The sequence below is a fragment of the Tursiops truncatus genome, chromosome X (genome assembly GCF_011762595.2).
Source record: "Tursiops truncatus isolate mTurTru1 chromosome X, mTurTru1.mat.Y, whole genome shotgun sequence".
NCBI lineage: Eukaryota > Metazoa > Chordata > Mammalia > Artiodactyla > Delphinidae > Tursiops > Tursiops truncatus.
Genome location: NC_047055.1, coordinates 97,494,389 through 97,520,472, shown reverse-complemented (window position 1 = coordinate 97,520,472; position 26,084 = coordinate 97,494,389). Strand labels below are relative to the sequence as shown.

The 26,084-nt window shown below is 35.6% G+C and overlaps 1 protein-coding gene across 1 annotated transcript in view; it reads left to right on the top strand.

Annotated features, from left to right (window-relative positions):
- CFAP47 (cilia and flagella associated protein 47) overlaps nt 1–26,084 on the top strand; it is a 516,906-nt gene that overhangs the window by 281,668 nt on the left and 209,154 nt on the right. Inside the window, 2 exon segments of the mRNA XM_073798895.1 lie at nt 6,772–6,860; nt 18,725–18,811. Coding sequence (XP_073654996.1) covers nt 6,772–6,860; nt 18,725–18,811 — 176 coding nt within the window.

Below are 26,084 nucleotides of genomic sequence, written 5' to 3'. Positions count from 1 at the left end.
AGGCTCACCCCGCACTCCGTACCCCTCCCTCCCCTGGGCCTGAGTGAACCACAGCCCTGTAAGCAGCTGCTCCTTTAACCCCGTCCTGTCTGAGCGAAGAACAGACACCATCCGGCCACCTGCACGCAGAGGTGGAGCCAAGTCCAAAGTTGAGCCCCAGGAGCTGTGAGAACAAAGAAGAGAAAGGGAAATCTCTCCCAGCAGCCTCAGAAACAGCAGATTAAAGCTCTACAATCAACTTGATGTACGCTGCATCTGTGAAATACATAAATAGACAACGAATTATCCCAAATTGAGGAGGTGGACTTTGAGAGCAAGATTTATGATTTTTTTCCCCTTTTCCTCTTTTTGTGAGTGTGTATGTGTATGCTTCTGTGTGAGATTTTGTCTGTATAGCTTTGCTTTCACCATTTGATCTAGGGATCTATCTGTCTGGTTTTTTTTTTTCTTTATAAAAATTTTTTTCTTAATAATAATTTTTTATTTTAATAATTTTATTTTAGCTTATTTTATTTTATTTTATCTTTCCTTCTTTCTCTTTCTTTCTTTCTTTCTTTCTTTCCTCCCTCCCTCCCTCCCTCCCTCCTTCCTTCCTTCCTTCCTAACTTCCTTCCTTCCTTCCTTCCTTCCTTCCTTCCTTCCTTCCTTTCTTTCTTTCTTTCTTTTTCTTTTCTTTCTTTCTTTTTCTTTTCTTTCTTTCTTTCCTTCTTTCTTTCTTTCTTTCTCTCTTTCTTTCTCTCTTTCTTTTTCTCTTTCTTTCTCTCTTTCTTTCTTCTTTTTCTCCCTTTTATTCTGAGCCATGTGGATGAAAGGCTCTTGGTGCTGTAACCAGGACTCAGTGCTCTGCCTCTGAGGTGGGAGAGCCAACTTCAGGAGACTGGTCCACAGGAGACCTACCAGTTCCACATAATATCAAATGGCGAAAATCTCACAGAGATCTCCATCTCAACACCAGCACCCAGCTTCACTCAACGACAAGCAAGCTACAGTGCTGGACACCCTATGCCAAACAACTAGCAAGACAGGAACACAACCCCACCCATTAGCAGAGAGGCTGCCTGAAATCATAGTAAGGCCACAGACACCCCAAAACACACCACCAGACATGGACCTGCCCACCAGAAAGACAAGATCCAGCCTCATCCACCAGAACACAGGCACTAGTCTCCTCCACCAGGAAGCCTACACAACCCACTGAACCAACTTTAACCACTGGGGACAGACACCAAAAACAACAGGAACTACAAACCTGCAGCCTACAAAAAGGAGACCCCAAACAGAGTAAATTAAGCAAAATGAGAAAACAGAAAAACACACAACATATGGAGCAAGATAAAAACCCACCAGCCCTAACAAATGAAGAGGAAATAGGGAGTCTACTTGAAAACGAATTCAGAATAATGATAGTAAAGATGATCCAAAATCTTCAAAATAGAATACAGAAACTGCAAGAAACATGTAACAAGGACCTAGAAGAACTAAAGATGAAACAAGCAACGATGAACAACACAATAAATGAAATTAAAAATACTCTAGATGGGATCAATAGCAGAATAACTGAGGCAGAAGAATGGATAAGTGACCTGGAAGATAAAATGGTGAAAATAACTACTGTAGAGCAGAATAAAGAAAACAGAATGAAAAGAACTGAGGACAGTCTCAGAGACCTTTGGGACAACATTAAACACACCAACATTCAAATTATAGGGGTTCCAGAAGAAGAAGAGAAAAAGAAAGGGACTAAGAAAATATTTGAAGAGATTATAGTTGAGAACTTCCCTAATATGGGAAAGGAAATAGTTAATCAACTCCAGGAAGCAGACAGAGTCCCATACAGGATAAATCCAAGGATAAACACGCCAAGACACAAGTTAATCAAACTTTCAAAAATTAAATACAAAGAAAACATATTAAAAGCAGCAAGGGAAAAACAACAAATAACACACAAGGGAATCCCCATAAGGTTAACAGCTGATCTTTCAGCAGAAAGTCTGCAAGCCAGAAGGGACTGGCAGGACATATTTAAAGTGATGAAGGAGAAAACCTACAAACAAGATTACTCTACCCAGCAAGGATCTCATTCAGATTTGATGGAGAAATTAAAACCTTTACAGACAAGCAAAAGCTGAGAGTTCAGCACCACCAAACCAGCTTTACAACAAATGCTAAAGGGACTTCTCTAGGCAAGAAACACAAAAGAAGGAAAAGACCTACAATAACAAACCCAAAACAATTAAGAAAATAAGAATAAGAACATACATATCGATAATTACCTTAAATGTAAATGGATTAAATGCTCCCACCAAAAGTCACAGATTGGCTGAATGGATACAAAAACGAGACCTATATATATGCTGTCTACCAGAGCCCCACTTCAGACCTAGAGACACACACAGACTGAAAGTAAGGGGATGGAAAAATATTCCATGCAAATGGAAACCAAAAGAAAGCTGGAGTAGCAATTCTCATATCAGACAAAATAGACTTTAAAATAAAGACTATTACAAGAGACAAAGAAGGACATTACATAATGATCAAGGGATCTATCCAAGAAGAAGATATAACAATTGTAAATATTTATGCACCCAACATAGGAGCACCTCAATACATAAGGCAAATACTAACAGCCATAAAAGGGGAAATCGACAGTAACACATTCATAGTAGGGGACTTTCACACCCCACTTACACCAATGGACAGATCATCCAAAATGAAAATAAATAAGGAAACACTTGCTTTAAGTGACACATTAAACAAGGTGGACCTAATTGATATTTATAGGACATTCCATCCAAAAACAATAGAATACACATTTTTCTCAAGTGCTCATGGAACATTCTCCAGGATAGATCATATCTTGGGTCACAAATCAAGCCTTGGTTAATTTAAGAAAATTGAAATTCTATCAAGTATCTTTTCCGAGCACAACGCTATGAGACTAGATATCAATTACAGGAAAAGATCTGTAAAAAATACAAACACATGGAGGCTAAACAATACACTACTTAATAACGAAGTGATCACTGAAGAAATCAAAGAGGAAATCAAAAAATACCTAGAAACAAATGACAGTGGAGACACGACGACCCAAAACCTATGGGATGGAGCAAAAGCAGTTCTAAGAGGGAAGTTTATAGCATTACAATCCTACCTTAAGAAACAGGAAACATCTCGAATAAACAACCCAACCTTGCACCTAAAGCAATTAGAGAAAGAAGAACAAAAAACTCCAAAGTTAGCAGAAGGAAAGAAATCATAAAGATCAGATCAGAAATAAATGAAAAAGAAATGAAGCAAACAATAGTAAAGATCAATAAAACAAAGCTAGTTCTTTGAGAAGACAAAAAATATTGATAAACCATTACCCAGACTCATCAGGAGATAAAGGGAGAAGACTCAAATCAATAGAATTAGAAATGAAAAAGGAGAAGTAACAAATGACACTGCAGAAATACAGAGGATCATGAGAGATTACTACAAGCAATACTATGCCAATAAAATGGACAACCTTGAAAAAATGGACAAATTCTTAGAAATGCACAATCTGCCAAGACTGAATCAGGAAGAAATAGAAAATATGAAGAGACCAATCACAAGCACTGAAATTAAAACTGTGATTAAAAATCTTCCAACAAACCAAAGCCCAGGAACAGATGGCTTAACAGGCGAATTCTATCAAACATTTAGAGAAGAGCTAACACCTATCTTTCTCAAACTCTTCCCAAATATAGCAGAGGGAGGAACACTCCCAAACTCATTCTGCGAGGCCACCATCACCTTGATATCAAAACCAGACAAAGATGTCACAAAGAATGAAAACTACAGGCCAATATCACTGATGAACCTAGATGCAAAAATCCTCAACAAAATACTAGCAAACAGAATCCAGCAGCACATTAAAAGGATCATACACCATGATCAAGTGGGGTTTATTCCAAGAATGCAAGGATTCTTCAATATACACAAATCAATCAACGTGATACACCATATTAACAAATTGAAGGAGAAAAACCATATGATCATCTCAATAGATGCAGAGAAAGCTTTTGACAAAATTCAACACCCATTTATGATAAAAACCCTGCAGAAAGTAGGCATAGAGGGAACTTTCCTCAGCATAATAAAGGCCATATATGACAAACTCACAGCCAACATCGTACTCAGTGGTGAAAAACTGAAAACATTTCCACTAAGATCAGGAAAAAGACAAGGTTGCCCACTCTCACCACTCTTATTCAACATAGTTTTGCAAGTTTTAGCCACAGCAATCAGAGAAGAAAAGGAAATAAAAGGAATCCAAATCGGAAAAGAAGAAGTAAAGCTGTCCCTGTTGGCACATGACATGATACTATACATAGATAATCCCAAATATGCTACCAGAAAACTACTAGAGTTAATCAATGAATTTGGTAAAGTAGCAGGATACAAAATTAATGCACAGAAATCTCTGGCATTCCTATACACTAATGTTGAAAAATCTGAAAGTGAAATCAAGAAAACACTCCCATTACCACTGCAACAAAAAGAATAAAATATCTAGGAATAAACCTACCCAAGGACACAAAAGACCTGTATGCAGAAAGTTATAAGACACTGATGACAGAAATTAAAGATGATACCAACAGATGTTGAGATACACCATGTTCTTGGATTGGAAGAATCAACATTGTGTAAACGATTATACTACCCAAAGCAATCTACAGATTCAATGCAATCCCTATCAAACTACCACTGGCATTTTTCACAGAACTAGAAAAAAAGTTTCGCAGTATGTATGGAAACACAAAAGACCATGAATAGCCAAAGCAATCTTGAGAACGACAAACAGAGCTGGAGGAATCAGGCTCCCTGACTTCAGACTATACTAGAAAGCTATAGTAATCAAGAAAGTATGGTACTGTTACAAAAAGAGAAAGATAGATCAATGGAACAGGGTAGAAAGCCTAGAGATAAACCCATGCACATATGGTAACCTTATCTTTGATAAAGGAGGCAAGAATGTACAGTGGAGAAAGGACAGCCTCTTCAATAAGTAGTGCTGGGAAAACTGGACAGCTACATGTAAAAGTATGAGATCAGATCACTTCCTAACACCATACACAAAAATAAGGTCAAAATGGATTAAAGACCTAAATATAAGGCCAGAAACCATCAAACTCTTAGAGGAAAACATAGGCAGAACACTCTATGACATAACTCACAGCAAGATCCTTTTTGACCCACCTCCTAGAGAAATGGAAATAAAAACAAAAATAAACAAATGGGACCTAATGAAACTTCAAGGCTTTTGCACAGCAAAGGAAACCATAAACAAGACCAAAAGACAACCCTCAGAATGGGAGAAAATATTTGCAAATGAAGCAACTGACAAAGGATTAATTTCAAAAATTTACAAGCAGCTCATGCAGCTCAATAACAAAAAAAACAAACAACCCAATCGAAAAATGGGCAGAACACCTAAATAGGCATTTCTCCAAAGAAGATATACAGACTGCCAACAAACACATGAAAGAATGCTCAACATCATTAATCATTAGAGAAATGCAAATCAAAACTACAGTGAAATATCATCTCACACCAGGCAGAATGGCCATTATCAAAATATGTAGAAACTATAAATGCTGGAGAGGGTGTGGAGAAAAGGGAACACTCTTGCTCTGCTGGTGGGAATGTGAATTGGTACAACCACTATGGTGAACAGTATGGAGGTTCCTTAAAAAACTACAAATAGAACTACCATATGACCCAGCAATCCCACTACTGGGCATATACCCTGAGAAAACCATAATTCAAAAAGAGTCATGTACCCAAATGTTCATTGCAGCTCTATTTTCAGTAGCCTGTAGATGGAAACAACCTAAGTGTCTATCATTGTGTGAATGGGTAAAGAAGAGTGTCACATATATACAATGACTATTACTCAGCCATAAAAAGAAACGAAATTGATCTATTTGTAATTAGGTGGATGGACCTAGAATCTGTGATACAGAGTGAAGTAAGTCAGGAAGAGAAAGACAAATACCGTATGCTAACACATATATATGGAATTCAAGAAAAAAAATGTCATCAAGAACCTAGGGGTAGGACAGGAATAAAGACACAGACCTAGTAGAGAATGGACTTGAAGATATGGGGAGGGGGAAGTGTAAGCAGTGACAAAGCGAGAGAGTGTCATGGACATATATATACTACCAAACGTAAAATAGATAGCTAGTGGGAAGCAGCCGCATAGCACAGGGAGATTAGCTTGGTGCTTTGTGATGACCTAGAGGGATTGGATAGGGAGGGTGGGAGGGAGGGAGCTGCAAGAGGGAACAGATATGGGAACATATGTATATGTATAACTGATTTACTTTGTTATAAAGCAGAAACTAACACACCATTGTAAAGCAATTATACTCCAATAAAGATGTAAAAAAAAATTGATATCACTATGTTATTTAAATGGACAGTTTTTTAGGTACTTTAAGTTTGTTTTTTATTTTTTATTTATTTTTTTTTGTGATACGCGGGTCTCTCACTATTGTGGCCTCTCCCTTTGCGGAGCACAGGCTCCGGATGCACAGGCTCAGCAGCCATGGCTCACGGGCGTAGCTGCTCTGCGGCATGTGGGATCTTCCCGGACCAGGGCATGAACCCGTGTCCCCTGCATCGGCACGCGGACTCTCACCCACTGCGCCACCAGGGAAGCCCCAGTTTGTTTTTTATAATTGAGGTTATTATTTTTTGTTATTATCATATTGTATGTTTTATATATTTTTTTTACCTTAGGCAAGTATAAAATGCAAATCTCCGTGTTATAAATGGAAAGAAATCATTGTGAATGTTAAAAATCCCTTCCACGCTGCTGGGAACTTCAGGTAAGTTATTGTTTTGACATAAATTCATTGCAATTAGCCGTATTGAATCTTAAGAGAAGTATGTATTTTTCTTCAACATGAACTGTTTTGAGGAGAAATTTTATATATTTACATTGCTATAAATTTATAAGCATCAGCAGGTAAAATAGAACAAATAATGAAGGTAAATCAGTTTTCCTTGAAATGCTATTTGATCTCTACAAAGCTAAGGCTGATCATATCAAATTTATGAATTTTGTCTCTAAGCTTTCTGTTTATTGAGATTTAGAGTTCTTTCATTTTTTAAAACTTATAATTAATATACTTTTTAACTTCTAATTTTATCCTATCTGTTAATTTCCAAAAGTGAAATGTTGATTCAAGCGGAAAATTTATTTTTACCTAAAGCATCATGATTAATTCAAACTGCACATTAAACGTGCATTTGTGCATCTTGAGATTTAGCAACAACAATAACAACAGCATATATTTGAAATTAAAAGACAATAAATTGCTTAAGTATTATTTAAGGTCACAAGTAGAAAAATGTCTTTCTATAAATTTACATATAAATTTACCTTACGTATCGCTTAAATTATGAACTGTGTTTCCACCAGCTTTAAAAATCAGATCCTTAACAGCAGAACTTGTGTCGAGACTAGAAGTTGTATGTATGCTTATTATTTTAGTAGTTGATAATTTCCAGTTTTTAAATCACTATATGTCTAGGCTTTTGGTAATTTCTTATTAACAGTATCATTTATTTTTTACAAAACAAAAATTCTTTTTTTAAAACGGCTGGTGAATTTATGGTTCCCATGTTCAGTGAGGGAGAATTTTATTTACCCTAATTTTATTAAAGTGTTATATCAGAATGTAAGGAATAAAAAATACCAGAATATGTGGCATTAATCCAGTATTAAAATATGCCCTTAAGTAAACCAAATGACTGCGGTTCTTCAGAGGAAATCAGGATCAAACATGTTTAGACTTATTCTAGTGGTAGAACTGAAAGTAAATCTCAAAGTTCCTGGAATTGGTAGAATATTATAATTGTATGTTTCTCAAAAAATTATAATATTTTATTGTTATTTTATGGTTTATCTCAGATTGAATTAAAATTGTTACTTCTTGTGAGGAATGCATGGTTTGGTAAAGGACAAGATTGTTAATTGGGGACTTTTGACTCCTTCCTCTCTTATTTGAATGTGGCCTTCAAACTTAGGGAATGGGAATATGAACTGAAAAATTTAAGGCCAATCATAAAATTTGTAAAATTAATATTTTACTGTAAACATATATTACTTTCAAAGGTAAAATATAATAAATGAGAATGAATAAGAAAGGAAATTTAAAGCCACATAATTCATATAGAGACTATTTTAATGTTATAAACAATATAACAATAAGTGACCTAGTTTTTCATATTACACTTACAAAAAATGATCAGGATTTGCTTATTATTAATAATCTCATATTAAATGTACTTTAAAGTAAAATTTTAAATTTCATATATTTTCCAAAAATTTATATGCAGCACAATGATCAGATTTGATTCTACTTTGTCAAAATTTAATATTCTTTTTAACAAATAAGGTGACCCAGTCTAGATTTAAAAAAAAAAAAAAATATTGAGCTGTGATTGATATACAATATTATATATTCTGGTATACAGTACAGTGATTCACAATTTTTAAAGGTAATGCTCCATTTATAGTTATTATAAAATATTGGCTCTATTCTCTTTGCTGTACAATATATCCTTGTAGCTTATTTATTTTATACATGGTAGTTTGTACTTCTTAATCTCCTATCCAGTCTAGATTTAACAGAAACAGGATTAGCTCCCACACCTCTGTGTACCAGATCAGTAGTTCTCAAATTCCTCTTTAGCAGGATGCAACTATTTCATGCTGTATAATTCTTTTTTTACGTGTTGTAAGGTTTGGTTTAGTAGTATTTTGTTGAAATTTTTGCATTTATAAAGAAAGGATTTACTAGTGTAATTTTCTTTTCTTGTGATGTCTTTATCTGCTTTTTATATCATCAATACTACCCTCAGAGAAAGATTTGGGAAATGGGCCTTTCCATTCTATTTTTGGGGAGAGTTTGTGAAGGACTGGTATTTATTCTTCTAATGTTTGGTAGAATTGAAGCCATCTGGGTCTGAGCTTTGCTTTGTGGAAACTTTATTACTAATTTCATCTCTTGTTATGGCATACTCAGATTTTGCATTTCTTCTTGAATCAGTTTGGTAGTTTGTGCCATTGTAGGAATTTATACATTTCCTCTAAATTATCTAAGTTGTTGGCATGGAAGTTTTCACAGTATTCCCTTATAATCCTTTTTTTCCCCCCTGCAAAGGCAGTAGTGATGGCCCTTCTTCCATCCCTTACTTTGATTTTTCTCTCCTTTATTCTTGGTCAATCTAGGTAAAGATTTGTTAATTTTATTGATCTTTTGAAAGACCCTTCTTCTAGTTTCCTTGATATTTTCTATTGTTTATCTTTTTTTAAAAAACATCTTATTTTGAGGTATATTTGGTATGCAAAAAAACCCTATACATTTAAAGTATACAATTTGATGAGCTTGGACATACGCATGTACCATGATACTATCACGACAATGAAGGCAATAAACATATCCATCACTTCCAAAAGTTTCCTTGTGTTCCTTTTCTCTTTTTTTTTTTCCTTTTTTGTGGTGAGAATTCTTAACATGAGAATTGCCCTCTTAACAAATGTTTTAGTGCACAATACCATATTGTTATTTATAGGCACTATGTTGCATAGAACATCTATAGTACTTATCCATCTTGCATAACTGAAACTTTATACAACAACTCCCATTTCATCCTCTTCCCAGCCTCCAGCAACCACCAGTCTACTCTCTGCTTTATGAGTTTGACTATTTTAGATACCTCATGTAAATAGTAACTTAATTCCACTGAGATTCACAAAGTGTTACTCTTATATAGCTCTATTCCCTTCCCCCTATTTTGTGTTTCTTTTGGTCATATGTATTATATCAATAATGTTACAATAATCAGTAATATTATATAATATTTATGTATATTTCTTTTTATTTATTTTGTATATTTTTTATGATTTTAAGAAAACTGAGAGAAAAAAGGACAGTATATCAATTTACTAGGGCTGCTAGCACAAAATACCGTAAGACTGGGTGGCTTAAACAACAGAAATTTATTTCTCACAGTTCTTGAGGCTAGAAGTCCAAGATCAAGGTGCTGGCAGATTAGGTTTCTTCTGAGGCCTCTCTCTTTGGCCCACAGATGGCCCCCTTCTTTCTGTGTCTTCACATGGTCTTTTCTCTCTGTGTGTGCATGCCTCGTGTCTCTTTGTATGTCCACGTTTCCTCTTACAAGAACACCAATCAGGATGAATTAGGGCCCACCCTAATGGCCTCATTTTAACTTAATCACCTTTAAAGGCCCTATGTCCAACTATAGTCACATTGTGAGGTACTAGGGGTTAAGGCTTCAACATACGAAGTTTGCGGGGGGTGCACAGTTCAGTTCATAACAGAAAGTACATATTTATAACCTTCATTATATTAGCCTTCTTATTTATCATTTTTGTTTTCTTTAATTGTTCTTATAGATTCATGTTACCTTCTGGAATGATTTCCATAGCCCAGTCCAAGTTTGCTCTCACCTACCTCACTCCTTCCTTCCTTCCATCCTTTCCTCCCTCCTTTCTTTCCTTCCTCTCTTTCACAGAAAAACAAATGTATTATTTAATAAACTATTATAAGGTAAACACTCTTGTATTTGAGTCAGGAAATAGGACTTTGTCAACCATCCCCAAATCTCTTCTTTCTTTCTTGAATAAACTGCTATCTTGACTTTCATGGTAATCAAGGAAGTGACACACACAAGTGTGAATTTCTGGGCACTGGAGTTTACTCTTGCTGATTAAAAAAAAATCATGTGCCTTTTAAATGATTTACAAGTTCCTCCTCCATTTCTTTCTTTTCCTTACAATCATCAGTTGAAGAACATGAGCTGATTGAGCTGCGGTTTCCCATGTCTGGATTTTGCTGATTTCATGTTTATGGTATAGGTTCACGTGTTCTTTTCTCAGTTATATATTTTTTAAATTCACAGCTGGATACAGAGGAATGGATACAGAGGAACTCAGGTTCAGTTGCTTTGGCAAGATTAAAGGAAATGACATATTCTTTCTTTAGGAAGCATATAATATCTTCTCTCTTTTTGGAATGTTAGTAGCCATTGATACTCAGTGGGTACCTCCATTATTCGTGGGTGGTTACAAAATGGTGATATTCCATTTCTATCATTTATGAAATTTATTAGTTGGAATATTTTTACAAAGAGAACATCTTCTCATCTCTTTGGTTATCCAGTGGTACAGTTCATATAAGAAAAGTAAAATAAATGTTTAATTGTTTCCCTTTATTTTTCTTCTTTTTAACCTTTTGACCCCCTTCACCCATTTATCCCACGCACCCCATCCCCCAAGTCTGGCATCCACCAGTCTGTTCTCCATATCTATGAGCCCGTTTATTTCAAGATTCTACATATGAGAGAGATTATATTGTATTGTCATCTTCTGTCTGACTTATTTTATTTAATGACCTTGAGATCCATCATGGTTTTGCAAATGGCAATATTTCATTGTTTGTTATGGCTGAGTAATATTTCATTGTATATATACACCACAATTTCTTTATCCATTCATCTGTGAATGGACACTTAGGTTGTTTCCGTATCTTAACAACTGTAAATAATGCTGCAGTGAACATGGAGGTGCATGTATCTTTTAGAGTTAGTGTTTTTGTTTTCTTTAGATAAATACCTAGAAGTGGAATTGCTGGATCATATGCTAGTTCTGTTTTTAATTGTTTGAGGACCCTCCAAACTATTTTCCATAGTGGCTGCACCCATTTACATTCCCACCAACAGTGCAGAAAGGTTCCTTTTTCTCCACAACCTCACCAACACTTATTACTTCTTGTCTTTTTGATAATAGCCATTTTAACAGGTATAAGATATATCTCATTGTGGTTTTGGTTTGCATTTCCCTCATGATTAATGATGTTAAGGATTTTTTCATGTGCCAGTTGGCCATCTGTATGCCTTCTTTAGAAAAATGTGTATTCAGATCTTCTGCCCATTTTTTAATCAGATTGTTTGGATTTAGATATTGAGTTTTTTATATTTTGGATATTAGCCCCTTATCAGATATTTGATTTGCAAATATTTTCTCCAATTCATTAGGTTGCCTTTATATTTTGTTGATGATTTCCTTTACTGTGCAGAAGCTTTATTTCAGTTTGATGTAGTCCCATTTGTTTATTTTTGCTTTTGTTGCTTTTCCTTTTGGTGTCAGATTCAAAATATCACTAAGACCTATATCAAGGAGTTTACATAAGCCTGTGTTTTCTTCTAGGAGTTTTATGCTTTTAAGTCTTATGTTCAAGTCTGTAATCTATTTTGAGTTAATTTTTGTGTATGATGTAAAATAGTGATCTAGTTTCATTCTTTTGCATGTGGCTGACCAGTTTTCCCAGAACCACTTACTGAAGAGACTGTCAGTACCACATTGTATATTCTTGGCTCCTTTGTTGTAAATAATTGACCGTATAAGTGTGAATTTATTTCTGGGCTCTCCATTCTTTTCCATTGATCTATGTATCTGTCTTTATGCAAATACCATACTGTTTTAATTACTCTACCTTTGTATTGTTTGAAATTGGGGAGTGTGACACAGCTATGTTCACCCATCTCATTTTTCAAATGGTTTTTATTTTCCTTTCGCTTTCTCCTCTCTTTCTGTTAATTTCATCAAACATGTGTTGGTCCATTTAAGTGTATACCATATATATGTGACTGTTTATTTTTCTTTTTCTCTCTGTTTTCAGACTGCATAATCTCTATCAATCTTGAAGTTTGTTAATTCTTTTTTTCCTGCCAATTCAAATCTCTTGAGCCCCTCTAGTGATTTTTTTATATCTGTTTTTGTTGTTTCCAAATCCACAATTTCCATTTGGTTCTTTATTAATTTCATTCTGTTTTGATATTCTCTATTTGATGTTACATTGTCATCATGCCTTCCTTTACTTCTGTAGTCATAGTTTCCTTCGTTTTTGAAGACATTTACAATGGCTGTTTTGAATTAGTGTTCTGTTAAATATGGTAGTTGATCACTCCAACAGGCAGTTTTTCTTGCATGCCTCTTTTATTGTTTCTTTGCTTGTTTCATAATTGTTATGTTGGAAACTGGACGTTTTTGAAAATATATTGAGTTCTGGTCCCACTTCCCACAGGATTGTTAATGTTGTTTGGTTGTTTGTTTACTGAGTAGCTGGCTTATTTTAGTGATGTCTACTCCCCATTCTCCCGTCCCCCCCCCAAAAAAAAAAAACACATACATAGTGTGAACCTTCTAATGTTGCTTCTAGGGGATACAGCCTTGGGTATGCTCACAGTCACTCTGAGTTAACAGTGGTTTTGGCAGGGCTTATCTTTGACTCTCTGTGTCTCTGTCCACACCTAGCTATTAAATTTCCCTAATTCCAATTCTATGGAAGGCATAAATTGCTCTTCAGGCCAATTCAATCAAATCCAGGTCCTTTGAAATAATAATTCGTTAGGTCAGTGTTTGAGATTTATTCTGTCCCCAGGAGCGCTCCTCCCAGTGGTCTCTTGCCCCAGGTTTCTCCAACAAACTAGCAGGGATCCTCCCAATTGCCTTTCACTACAACTGCACTATTTTTTATTTTTTTGGCTGTGTTGTGTCTTCATTGCTGTACGCAGGCTTTCTCTAGTTGCAACGAGCAGGGACTACTCTTCGTTGTGGTGCGTGGGCTTCTCATTGCAGTGTCTTCTCTTGTTGTGGAGCATGGGTTCTAGAGTGCAGGCTCAGTAGTTGTGGCGCATGGGCTTAGTTGCTCCGCAGCATGTGGGATCTTCCTGGACCAGGGCTCGAACCCGTGTCGCCTGTATTGGCAGGTGGATTCTTAACTACTGCGCCACCAGGGAAGCTCCACCTGCACTATTTTTAAGGGCACCCTTGATCTTCACGTTTTTGAAAATGGAATCAGTTCCTTTGTGAAGAGATTAAGAACTATATGTGTTAAGGTCAGCTTCTCCCTCTAGGCAAAATCTCTGAGCCACAGCTCTCTTGGTGGAACTGGGGACACTGGTACACTTTTCTTGGAGAATCAGTCCCACATTAGGAGCTGAGTGCTAGGTGGGATGGGGGACAGTAGCTTCAGGTCTTCCTGGCTTGCTTCTTCCAGCATAGATCCACCACTTTATAAGGTAGGGCAATGGCAATTTCACATCCATGTAGAGCCTGTGGTCCATGATTTGGTGCTGGGCAGAAGAAGGGAGCCCCTTGGCTCCTCTCAGCTGCATTTGCCCAGAACTTAGCCTTAGCAACGTGTACTTGGGGCAGGATGAGAAATGTTGATGTCACACATCTCTCAGAAATATAGTTCTTTATCTGGGAGCTAGGGGAGGAATGAGCCCTATATTCTTAGCTGTACTTGTCTGGAGTAGAGTTTATGTCTTAATTGGGTGAGGAAGGAGGAGGAAGGGAGTGGTCTTGGTTCAAGTGCCACAGACTGCATCTTTTCTTACTGAATTTAGTAAATATTACTGAAGAGGTGTGTGTTTTTTGGGGTTTTTTTTTTTTTTTTTTTTTTGCTATATGCCCTCAAGATCATTTCCAGAGAGTTTATATAGTTGATTTTTATATTTTAACTCATTTCCCTGGTAAGTAGTCCATGGAGCTCTCATGCTGTCATGCTGGAACATTGTTTGCTTTAAGTTCTATTTTGTCTGTTATTAGTATAGTCACTCCAGTTCTCTTTTTTTTTTTTTTTTACTGTTTGCATGGTATTTTTTGTTTGTTTGTTTGTTTAATTCTTTTGTTCCCAGTCTGTTTGTGTCTTTGAACCAATGTTTGTCTTTTTTCCAAGCTATTTTTTCCATTTTGTCAATCTCTGCCTTTTGATTAGAGTGTTAATCCCTTTACAATTAATGTAATCTCTGATACAGTAGGGTTTTTGTCTGCCATTTTGATACTTGTTTCCTATAAGTCCTGTGTCTTTGTTCATCTCTTTCTTTATTACTGCTTGATTTTGTTTTAAATATTTACTTTTAGTGTGCCTTTTAAAATTTTTGTTTCTTTTACTGTATGTTTTCTTAGTTTTTTTCTCAGTAGTTATCCTGAATATTATAATTAGCACCCTAATTTAAAATAATCTAGCTCAGATTGATACCAATTTAATTTCAGTATAATTCAGAAACTTTGCTTCAGTGTATCTCCTTTTCCTAGCCTCTTGTTAGTGCTATTATTGTTACACCCATTACATCTTTATAAGTTATAAGCCCTTAAAACAGTTTTACATTTATTGTCTCACACTATTTTATTTTAAATCAGAAAGGAGAACAAAAAGGATTGCAAATAAAGTACATTTATAGCCTATTTGTTTTATGTATTTACCTATGTAGTTACCTTTACCTATGCTTTTTATTTCATCATGTGGTTTAGAATTAACTTCTAGTGTTCTTTTCCTTTAGCCTGAGGAAATTCTGCTAGTATTTCTTGTAGGGTAGGTCTGTTAGCAATGAATTCTTTCATTTTTTTGTTTGTTAATTTCTTAATTTTTCCCTAATTTTTGAAGGATAGTTTTGCTGTATATAGTATTCCTTATTGATAGTCTTCTTTCAGCATACTGTATATACATCATCCAATTGCATTGCATTCTGTTCTTTAGGGTTTAAATGGGAATTCTATTGTTAATCTTACTGAGGAGCAACATAGGTATTGAGTCAATTTTGTTCTGCTTCTTACTGTGTCTGGGCCTTTCAATGACTTGACTCTTATTGTCTAGCTATGGATCACCTTGGGTTTATCTTGCATAGAATTTTTTGTACTTCTTAGATGTGTAAATTAATATTTTTCATCAAATTTGGGAAGTTTTCATCATTTATTTCTTCACATTTTCTGTCTGCCTGTTTTTCTCTTTTCAGGATTCTGATTAGGCTTATGTTTGTCTGTTTGAAGGTTTCCCACAGTTCTCTGAGGCTCTGTTAATTTTTCTTCATTCTTTTCTCTTTCCATTCTTTAGAATTAATCATTTTACTTGACCTATCTTCAAGTGTACTGGTCCTTTTGCCACCTCAAACCTGCAGCTGAGTCCTTCTAGTGCTTTTTTATTTCAGGTATTGTACTTTCTAAGTCCAGAATTTATAATTAGTTCTTTTGTATAATATCTCTTTATTGATATTCTTTATTACTTGTCTCCATAAGTGGAGTTGAAGGTCTTTGACATATTTTGGGTCTCTACTAAGCTATGGCGACTCTTCCTATGGGCATCTTGTCCCCAGATCTTCCTTTTATGCTTTGTCAGGCTCTTATTTGATCCAGTTGCTGTTGCAGCCTCAGGCATAATTGCTACTGATTGTTTTCAACTAACATCTTGGGGATAGGTGTTTTTCTTTGAGTCAGTTTGATTAAAGACAACACCTTGAATATTGAGCTCTTCGGAGGGTACTGTGAGATGGGTTACACAGGAACAATGATCAGGGATGGATGGGACTTTTTTGAAGAGCTCCAGTCTCAGTCTGTTCCCTCCTGTGGCTGCAAGCCTGAGCATTTTTTACAACTACCTTGGTTGCAAGGCTGTTGGTTTTCAAGGCTACTATAGAGCTATGGAAAGGTGGAGGGAGAGTTATAACATAAAAGTTACAAGGCCACAAACTACTGTTCTTGCCAAGGTTTGGCAGCTTTTCTTGAATAAACACTACTTAGATTGCTGCAAGCCTTTCTTTAGTGAACTAGAATTCTGAAAAAGTTAATTTGGACAAATTTTTCCAGTGTTTTTGTTGCTTTTATACGGTAGTGAATATATAGTCGTTCTAAACCATTCCCTGCTTTTCTTTTTCTGGTGGCCTGGCTTTATTATTTAAAATATTGGGGTTGTTTTTGTTTTAGATTATACTCATGCTTCTCAAAATGTCATCCTTGAGTCAGTAAAATCAACATCACCTGGGGGCTTATTAGAAAAACAGACTCTCAGGCCCACTCCAATCCAGTTGAGTTAGAATCTGCGTTTAACAACATCTCCAGAGTATTTGTTTGTACATTAATGTTGGAGCAGTGCTGGTCTAAGTCAAGATTACTCAGAGTTTAATCCATAGACAGGCTATTTTAAAAACACCTGGAGATCTTGTTTTAAATGGAACCCATGCCAGACTAAGTCAGAATTCATGCAAATAGAAGCTTGGGAATCTGCATTTTGAACAAGCACTCCGGATAATAATAATGCACATTGAAGTATGAGAACCACTGATTTAGAAACTGCAGTAATGAAACAGGATCTTTTTCCATTTTAATGACAGTTTATATTTCATTTTACAATTAATATGTCTATTTTGAGGAAAGCATGTTCATTGTAATTAAGCAGGAACTTTTCAAGCAAGCAAACAGAATGCTATTTTATCTCAAAATGGTACATGTATAGTATATGAAAAATCTAATATTATAGTGGTTTAGTTTTTTATTTGTGTGTCAAGTAATATTATCCGTGTGATTGTTTTTTAGCCAGAACAAATTATTACCAAAATAAATTGCCCAGTGATTCACCATGGATTTATAGAAATAAAAGGAAACATTATGTTTTGTGCCTCATAATTTTATGATATTTAAATGAGAATTTAGTGTATGACTTTATGTTTAAATTGCTCTCTGGAGAGGAATTATTCCTACATTTGCGTAACTGTAACTTTACAGTGATATAAGCAAATCTGCTAGTTTGATACATAGCTTGCATTGTTCATAGTTTACATTTTACTACAGTTAATTTTGTCTGTTTAAAACTTTTTATTATTTAATATTTATAAAATTCCTTACAACCCTTATATGAAGGCACCAGAAATATCAAGTTAAAACAAAAGGACAAAAACTGATGTCAACATTCAAATGTTAGGATATATAAATGTGTTGCAGCTTAGTTTGTATATGTGTGTTTGTGAATGTGTGTGTGTTTTAAGACTAAAATATTTGATTAATTTTATTACTGATGTGTTTTTCATTGTAAAGCTAGTATTGTAAGATATTAATAACTGTTATATAATAAAAAAGGTTTCCTTTAACAAATCAAGTTTGGATAAATCTGTTCTTAACAATATTATACAGATTCTGTTCAACTCTGCAGGAGGGATTAGGCATTCCTGACATGACTCTTCATGATATCTTTCACCTGTCGTTAGAGTATCATTTCTCTACATTGTGGGGGGCTGAGAGGATAATATATTCATGTTTGTACTTTCCAGTACCTAGTCCCACACCTAACACACAATGGAGTCTCCAAAACTGTTTCTTGAAGGAATGAGCATTATTATATAGGAAGGACGGAATTTCTGTGTGATTCCAGATGATGGCATGGTTATTAATGCACTGATTTAACTAGGTACCCAAATCTCATGTCCACTCCTGAAAGAAACGTTTCTCTTTTCTGGAAATAGGATTAGAAATTATTAAATGTGTATAACTCTGACAGTGTATTAAGACCAGTGTGTAATTTCCTCTTTCTTTCTGAAATATAATTTGGGTGGTCATTTTTGCTCTAAATTTCCTTGTTATGAGAATTCAGTGTTGACTTTCCGTATAAAAATAGCATTTTTTACCTACTTCCATTCCAGATCTTTTCTTTCTAGCATACGTTTTGAGTTGCAGAATGAGAGCACATGGACTTTTTGAATTGTAATTTATTCTGATTCTAATTATAGTTTATGAATGATGGAAAATAATTTAAAAGAAGACTGTTTTGTGGTCATCTGAAATTTGTTACAGTAGAATTCAAAATAATCCTTTTTTCATTTATTTTAGTGTCATTTTTGTGGAATCCTCAACATTTATCTCTTTGCCATCCCAATTAACTGAAGTTGGAGAATTTGTTGACCACATGAATGATGGGTAAATGTCTATATATTTTATGCTCATAATTATCTGAGGCAAATTTCTGAGAAATTAGCATTCAAGTAAACTTGTTATATAATTACATAGTAGTTTTCATTTATTTGAAATATTTAATTTATATTATATTATATATATAATTTATATTATTCACACTTATTCTCTTTATATATTGCTAGGTTTATGTGCATGAAAATTGAATACATATGCACTTTATTAAATGCAGTGGATTCTCATTATTCATGGTAGTTATTTTCTATAAAGTTGCCATAAACACTCAGTTAGTGAATATTGCACCATTACTCCAAGGAGAAGTATATTTAACCACATAGATTATAATTGTAAATCCTAAAAACAACCTATCCTGGTAGATTCCACTTTTTTTACTTTACACAGAGAAAATGAAGTTCAGAAGTGTTAAATGACTTGCCTGAGGCAGTCCCACTAACAGGTATAAGAGAAAGGTTTTAAAGCCTGACCTCAGAGCTAGAGCGGCTTTGTGCTTCTTTTTTTTTTTTTTTTAATTTATTTATTATTTATTTGTTTTATTTTTGGCTGTGTTGGGTCTTCATTGCTGCGCGCGGGCTTTTTCTTTATTTGCGGTGAGCGGGGGCTACTCTTCGTTGTGGTGCGCGGGCTTTCTTATTTCAGTGGCTTCTCTTGCTGCAGAGCACAGGCTCTAGCGCATGGGCTTCAGTAGTCATGGCTCTCAGGCTCTAGAGTGCAGTCTCAGTAGTTGTAGCGCACGGGCTTAATTGCTCTGCGGCATGTGGGATCTTCCTGGACCAGGGATTGAACCTGTGTCCCCTGCATTGTCACGTGGATTCTTAACCACTGAGCTGCCAGGGAAGTCCCTCGGCTTGCACTTCTGTACTTGTGTACTACCCCCTACTGTCTCCATCCTCTGCTTATCTATGCTGGAAAACTGAAATAGAAAAGCCCAGTGTCACCTTATTTGACCTCAGCTGGGAACTTGTGTGACCAGCTACTGGAACTTTCCACCGTTCTGCACATGCCTGCGAACAATTCTGAAAGTGCCATGAGTATTGATTTGTGGGTTACAAATCAATTTTAGTGAGGAGGTGAATTTGCAAAAATGGAATTGGTGGATAATGAGGATTGACTGTATTTAAGCTTATTTGACCCATGTTATGAAGTCTGTATTTAGTTTAGAAAGGAACTTTGACTTCTCAATAGAAAAGTAGAATTTTTTAAAGTTAGATTGCCTCATGTGTCTCATCTGTTTTAAACTACAAAATAGCTATTTAAAGTGAAGTAGAAAAAAACAATGTTATAAAGGTTGAAGAAAGTCAGGCAGAAACAAAATAATGCAGGTTTCTATTATAGAAGTACATTTGACCGTTACTACTGTGTTGTTAGTTTATTTTATACCATTGTCTCTGTGTAATGCTTGACAGCATCAGTGTCATCCTTTTAGCTGCAAAAATATTGCAAGAGGCAAGGATTTGGCAGTGTTGATACATTGAGCTATAAAGCAACATTATAGATATCATAGGAATGCAGTATTGTAGGCATTTATGTTAATTTCTTTGTAGTGTGAAATGCTAGTATTGGCAAAAAAACTTCGGTAAACAGTTCTCCTGGATTTTTTTTTCAGTCCCTTGCTTCTTGATCAAGAAGTTGCTTTGTGGTCACAGATTTTGCCTGAATGGCTTTGAAACAATTTCTTCACATTAATTGCAAATAATTTATAGTATCACGTAATTAAACTAGAGTCAAATCTCAAAGAAATGCTGTAGGTATCTGTGAGCAGAAGTAACTCAAAGTGGATCTGTTTAATGAAGAGCAAGAATAATGAGTCTACCTTCATAATTTGGAACACAATATGGAAATTCTGTATCCAGATTTTAATATGATTTTTCTTCATGCAATGTTCTGAAATGGTTTTAGTTAGACCCAAAGTTCCAGAATTATTGAAGCCATAGAATCTCAAACTACAGGTAAACATATCTTTTTAAGTTATGCCTTTCAAATCAAAAACAAAATAGAGTCAACAAGTATGAAAGCATTTGTAATTTAATTTAGGAAAGGAAGGAAACTTTGGAAATACTCATGCAAAATAATTCCCAATTCAGCGTGAAGTATCACTTAAGAAGTGTGTCTATCACAGTCTCAAACTTTATTGATCATTATTTCTCATATAGTCTCTTCCATATGTATTTATAATACTGTACTGTCTTAGTTCTTCTCTCAAGTCTTCCTGTGAGGAAAGAAGCATAAAGATGCAGTGACATTGAGTGTTGGGTCAGGGAGAACATAGAGTAGTCAGGCTTCGGCAGATTAGCTCTCAAAGAAAAATTCAGAGCCGTTAATTTAAAGGATCGCAGATTTACTCCTGTGCACCTCTTTAAAGACTGTCTCCCAGATCAAAGGCAAGGGTGAGACAAAGATGAAAGCCACACAGTTCCTCAAGGAAAAGGGCTGGTCCTTGGTATGTCATTTCAGCATTGACATGGATTGAATACTGAGCCCCAAATCCATATGTTGAGTTGTGATAGAATAGTCTCAAGTTCACCAAAAACCTTGCTTTTCTGACAATTCTGAACAGATTTATTAGAAGCATTACTGTGGCTCCTTCTTCTAGGGTCCTGACTGCTTTCTGTGTAACACCTCCAGGCTCCGGTTCATGTAACAGGCAAGCCTTTATTCATTTTCTCAAGGATCAGCTGAAGTATCCAGAACTCCAGCAATCAAGTCCACTTTATAGGCAGCAGAAAGGATAAGAGTGTGCCCTTTTTCTGTTAGGGAAGCTTCCCAGAAATACCACATAGCACTTCTGCTTGTAGCCATTGATCCAATCTTAATCAGATGACCAACCCTAGCTGGAAGGAAGACTGAGAAACTGCCCTTCTCCACATACACATCAAAAGAAAATGAGGGTTTTGTCAAGGAGGAGGGAAGGACCAGGGGTTATTGGGATAGGCAACCAACAAGTTCCACCGTGAGGGGAGCACAAAAGAGTGTTTTTCTTCCAAATAGCACAACGTTATCTAATATTTCATCAATCTGACTTCATCAGCATAATGAGGCCTTTTGATCTTTAAATATAATCTTAATAAAACAATACTTAATAATGTGACACATCCTGTTTTTATTAAAGCTCTCCTTAATGTTTGTCTTGAACAGATTTCCAGACACAAAATTTAAGAACATGCATTTCAATCATGACCAGAATGGAAGTCTGGTGCAGTACCTCTATGATTAACTTTCATATGTAATATACCATATAATAAGTATTACATTATCTCAGTAAAGCCCTGGTCTGGTCTCTAGATTTAATCATCAAGGTAACATAAGAGAACAAGAAAATGTTTTTAAAAATCTCCATAAGCTAACTGGATTATTTTTAGAGCTTTGTTACAAATATCCTTGTTTTCCTCTTTTAGGCACATGGTAATATTGCACTTCCCCACTAATGTTGAAGTTATCCATGAACACATAACTCAATCGGCCAATGGCATGTGAGAACTGCTGACTGTTTTTTCCAGATGGTAGCTTTAAGACCCAGTGAGCAATTTTTCTTGTCCCCTCTCCCTGCCACAGTTATTAGAGAGGCACATTTAGAAATGGAGGCCTCCTTCACCAAAGATCACTACATGTGTGAGCAAGAAATAAACTATTGTGTTAATCCACTGAGATGTGGAGTTGTTACTGTAGCATGACCTAACGTATACTAACTGATACTCCTCTTCAGAGTCACTTCTGTTAATATCTCCCCACATGATAAATAACCTCTTCTCAAATGAGCCGTAAAGTGCTGAAATTATCTTTTAGATGGCATAAAAAAGGATCTCCTATTTAAAAATGTAAAATGTCTCTGTAAACTGGTCTTCTTAAGCAACAGATACATATAAAACAACACAGTTGAAACCACATGGATGAGGAAACTTTATGTTCATCACATATTTTACTGTATGTGAACATGATCCCTGAGCATAAGCAAGAGCAGTTAAGAAGCTTTTATTCTAATTAAATCCCAAGGATTATCAGAAAGGATCAGGACAGGAGACTGATTTTAGCCACACTTTAAAATTGAGTGATGGATCAGCAGTGCTCAGAAATGGGCAATTTGTAAATAATTTCCTACAGTGATATGACTTGCAATTTTTTTCCAGCAATTTTGAATTACTTATCACTCAATAAATTTTTACTAAGTGGCACCTTAAGTACTGTTCTTAGTACTGGAGAAATATTGGGATAAATAAGTCACAGATCTGGCCCTAAAGTTGCCAACCATCAAGCAGAGAAGAAAAAATCTACACAAATGTAAGCAATTATACAGGGCAGAATGCATTCAGTAGTATGTGTTATACCAAAAAATAATATATATATATGTATATGCTCTGTGAGCTGATTGGCAAGGAATATCACTATGTAGATATTATTGAGATCTTCGTGAAAGATAAAACATTGAAGGAGAAAAATGAGGTCCTAGTAACCTTTTTTCCATGTGTACACCATGTTCTCCTTTATCATATACAAATTGGGATCTGAAATATGAGTATGATCTTGACGGCCAGAATCTAAAGCAGGGGCAGAACTTTCCTACAAATATCCTACAAATATAGAAATATCATAGGAAGAGGGAATCGCAGAAGCATTGGGGGGAGTGGGGGACAGGCAGGCAAGGAGAAGTACAAGGCATACGCTTATAAATATGGACTATAGGGTCAGCATAGGAAAGTGTGAATTCAAGTTGAAGAGGTATTGAAGTGTTTATCATTCTGCTTTGTACTTATTTCTTGTAGAGCTACTTTGCATGACAGACTGGATACTCTGTGAACTGAGGGGTTTCATCATTCGTCATTGTTCCCAGTATAGCTTGGCCCAGAATAGCCACCCAAATGATGAAAGAAGGCCCTGGTAGAGAGATGTTTCTGAGTCTTGTTTAAAAAAAAAAAAAAAAAAGCTGGGTTCTGGAGAGCCATGATTTTAAAATATTTCATTCTGCTACACTGAATAATTAGTAACAGTTAGAATTAGGCAAGTTTGTAAGGAAAGCAGAGTGAATCAAAAACCAGATGTATATACTAAGAGTAACAATCTGCCATGATCCTCTTGCTCTCGATTAGGGTTTCATATGAGGTTTTAATGTTGTCAAGCTCTTTGGTAGTCTTATGAAACCTATTCTACTTCACAGAATAGTGTTTTATAAATACATAAAATAAGATGCAAGGATTACAGAGTGTCTTAATCTACTTGGGATGCCATAACAAGATACCATAGACTGGGTGGCTTAAACAACAGAAATTTATTTCTCACAGTCCTGGAGACTGAAAAGTCCAAGGTGCCAGCAAGTTAGGTTTCATTCTGAGGCCTCTTCTTTTGACTTATGGGTGGTGGCCATCTCACTGTGTGCTCACATGACCTCTTCTTTGTGCACACATGGAGAGAGAGGTTGAGCTCACTGGTGTCTCTTTCTGTAAGGATGCTAATTCTGTCTTATTAGCACCCCACCCTCATGATGTTATTTAACCTTGATTACCTTCCAATATGCCCTCTCTCCAAATGCAGTCATTTTGGGAGTTAAGGCTTCAACATATGAATTTAAGGGTGACACAGTTCAGTCCATAGCATAGAAGAAAGTAATAGTCTAGTAGATTATCAAAATATTTAAAAATTGTAATATGTTAAAATATATACTTCTTCATTAACACAATACATAGTAAGATCTACTGGTAGAGATTAACTACCATACTCTAAAAGTAGCAATGAAATAAATGACAGCTCAAGATATGTGCAAGAACTGAAATGTGATGTATACATATTTGTGATTGTTTGGTGATCAATTCATAGTATAGTTAACCACTACTACTGTGATTTGGTTTAACTTGCTATTAAGAGTTAGTGGACATAAAGATGAATTTTTCCCCATTTAAATTCACAGATTCACTCTGTCCTTGTACCACAGGTTAGCACCCCTTGCTTTAGAGACTTCTCAACTGTTCAGGAGCCAAAGTGGTACAAAAGGCAGCAAACATTCCATTTTAACAGCCCTCCAGATGGCCATGGGGCCCTATTTTGACAAACTCATGGAAACATGGAGGATGTAATGAATCTAAAAATTGATCCTCTTATATTCCTTCCTGTGATGCATAAAAACTAGACTTGAACAAGATCATTTGCTGTTTGGTTTGGATGCAGCCCTGAATGCTGCATACTTCAACCCAGAAGTATGAAAGCTTATAATAAAGATCTTCCTTCCCTGTTGGAGAAGCTTGAGAAGGAAGCCATTCTTGCAGCTGATTTATTCATGCCCTGACTAGAACCAGTTCAATATCGTTTTGATTATTTTAGCTTGAAAAGAGCTGTATTACCACTATTGCAGAGGAAAAAGTAATGCCATCCCTTCCCACCTCATAAGTAAGTTCTACTCCCTGACTTTGGCCTACTACTAAATTAGCAGAAAATATTCCATTGCTTGATCTACAGTGTTTTGTATAATTTTAGCCTCTTTTGATGCTATTCTTCCTTAAGACCAAGGCTTTGAAATGCTCCCTCTGCCTTAGCTTCAACAATAATCAATGAGCATTTGGGAAAGTGATAGCATGGATTGAGGTATGGGGATTAACAAAAAGGTGAGTGAATTGTTTTCTTTTCTGTCTTTGGAACATGCAAGATACTGGTTTTGTAATCAAATTGGGTTTGTCATCAAATTTCTAGGGTCAAGAACATTGATTAGGTAAATTAGAATTTTCCTGAGCCAGATTATTTTATTAAATTATTTTCTGATGTCTCTGAATTAATCATGACAATCATTAGCTTTATGAGCAAGTCAATCAAATTCTTAGATCTATAAATTATTTTTATTTGTCTTTACCATAAATAGTACAGGTAACTCAATTTTTCTGGGTTTGAGACTTTCCTTTGAGGATAAGGCAACTCTGATTTATTCAAAAAGGTACTTTCATTAGCTGTTCTCCAACAAAATAGGTAAAGAAAAGAAAAAGGAGACAAAGCCCCCAAATTGCTCTGCTTTTCTATTCACTGTGAAAAAACAAAAATGACTGAAGGGCTAGTGATTGCAAGTATTGAACAAAATGAGGTTTGGAGATTATCTGAGCATTTTAATCAGGCATTCTACCCAGAGTTCCATTATCAAAGAGATGGCATCAGAGCGGTACATTGAGAAATAAGCATTCTTTGTTGTTCTTTCCACTCTTTGTATTGTCTCTCTTATAAATGCTAAAATATTCGTCTACTATGTCTATCATAGCCTTTAGGGATCTATCAAATGCTCAAATGACATAAA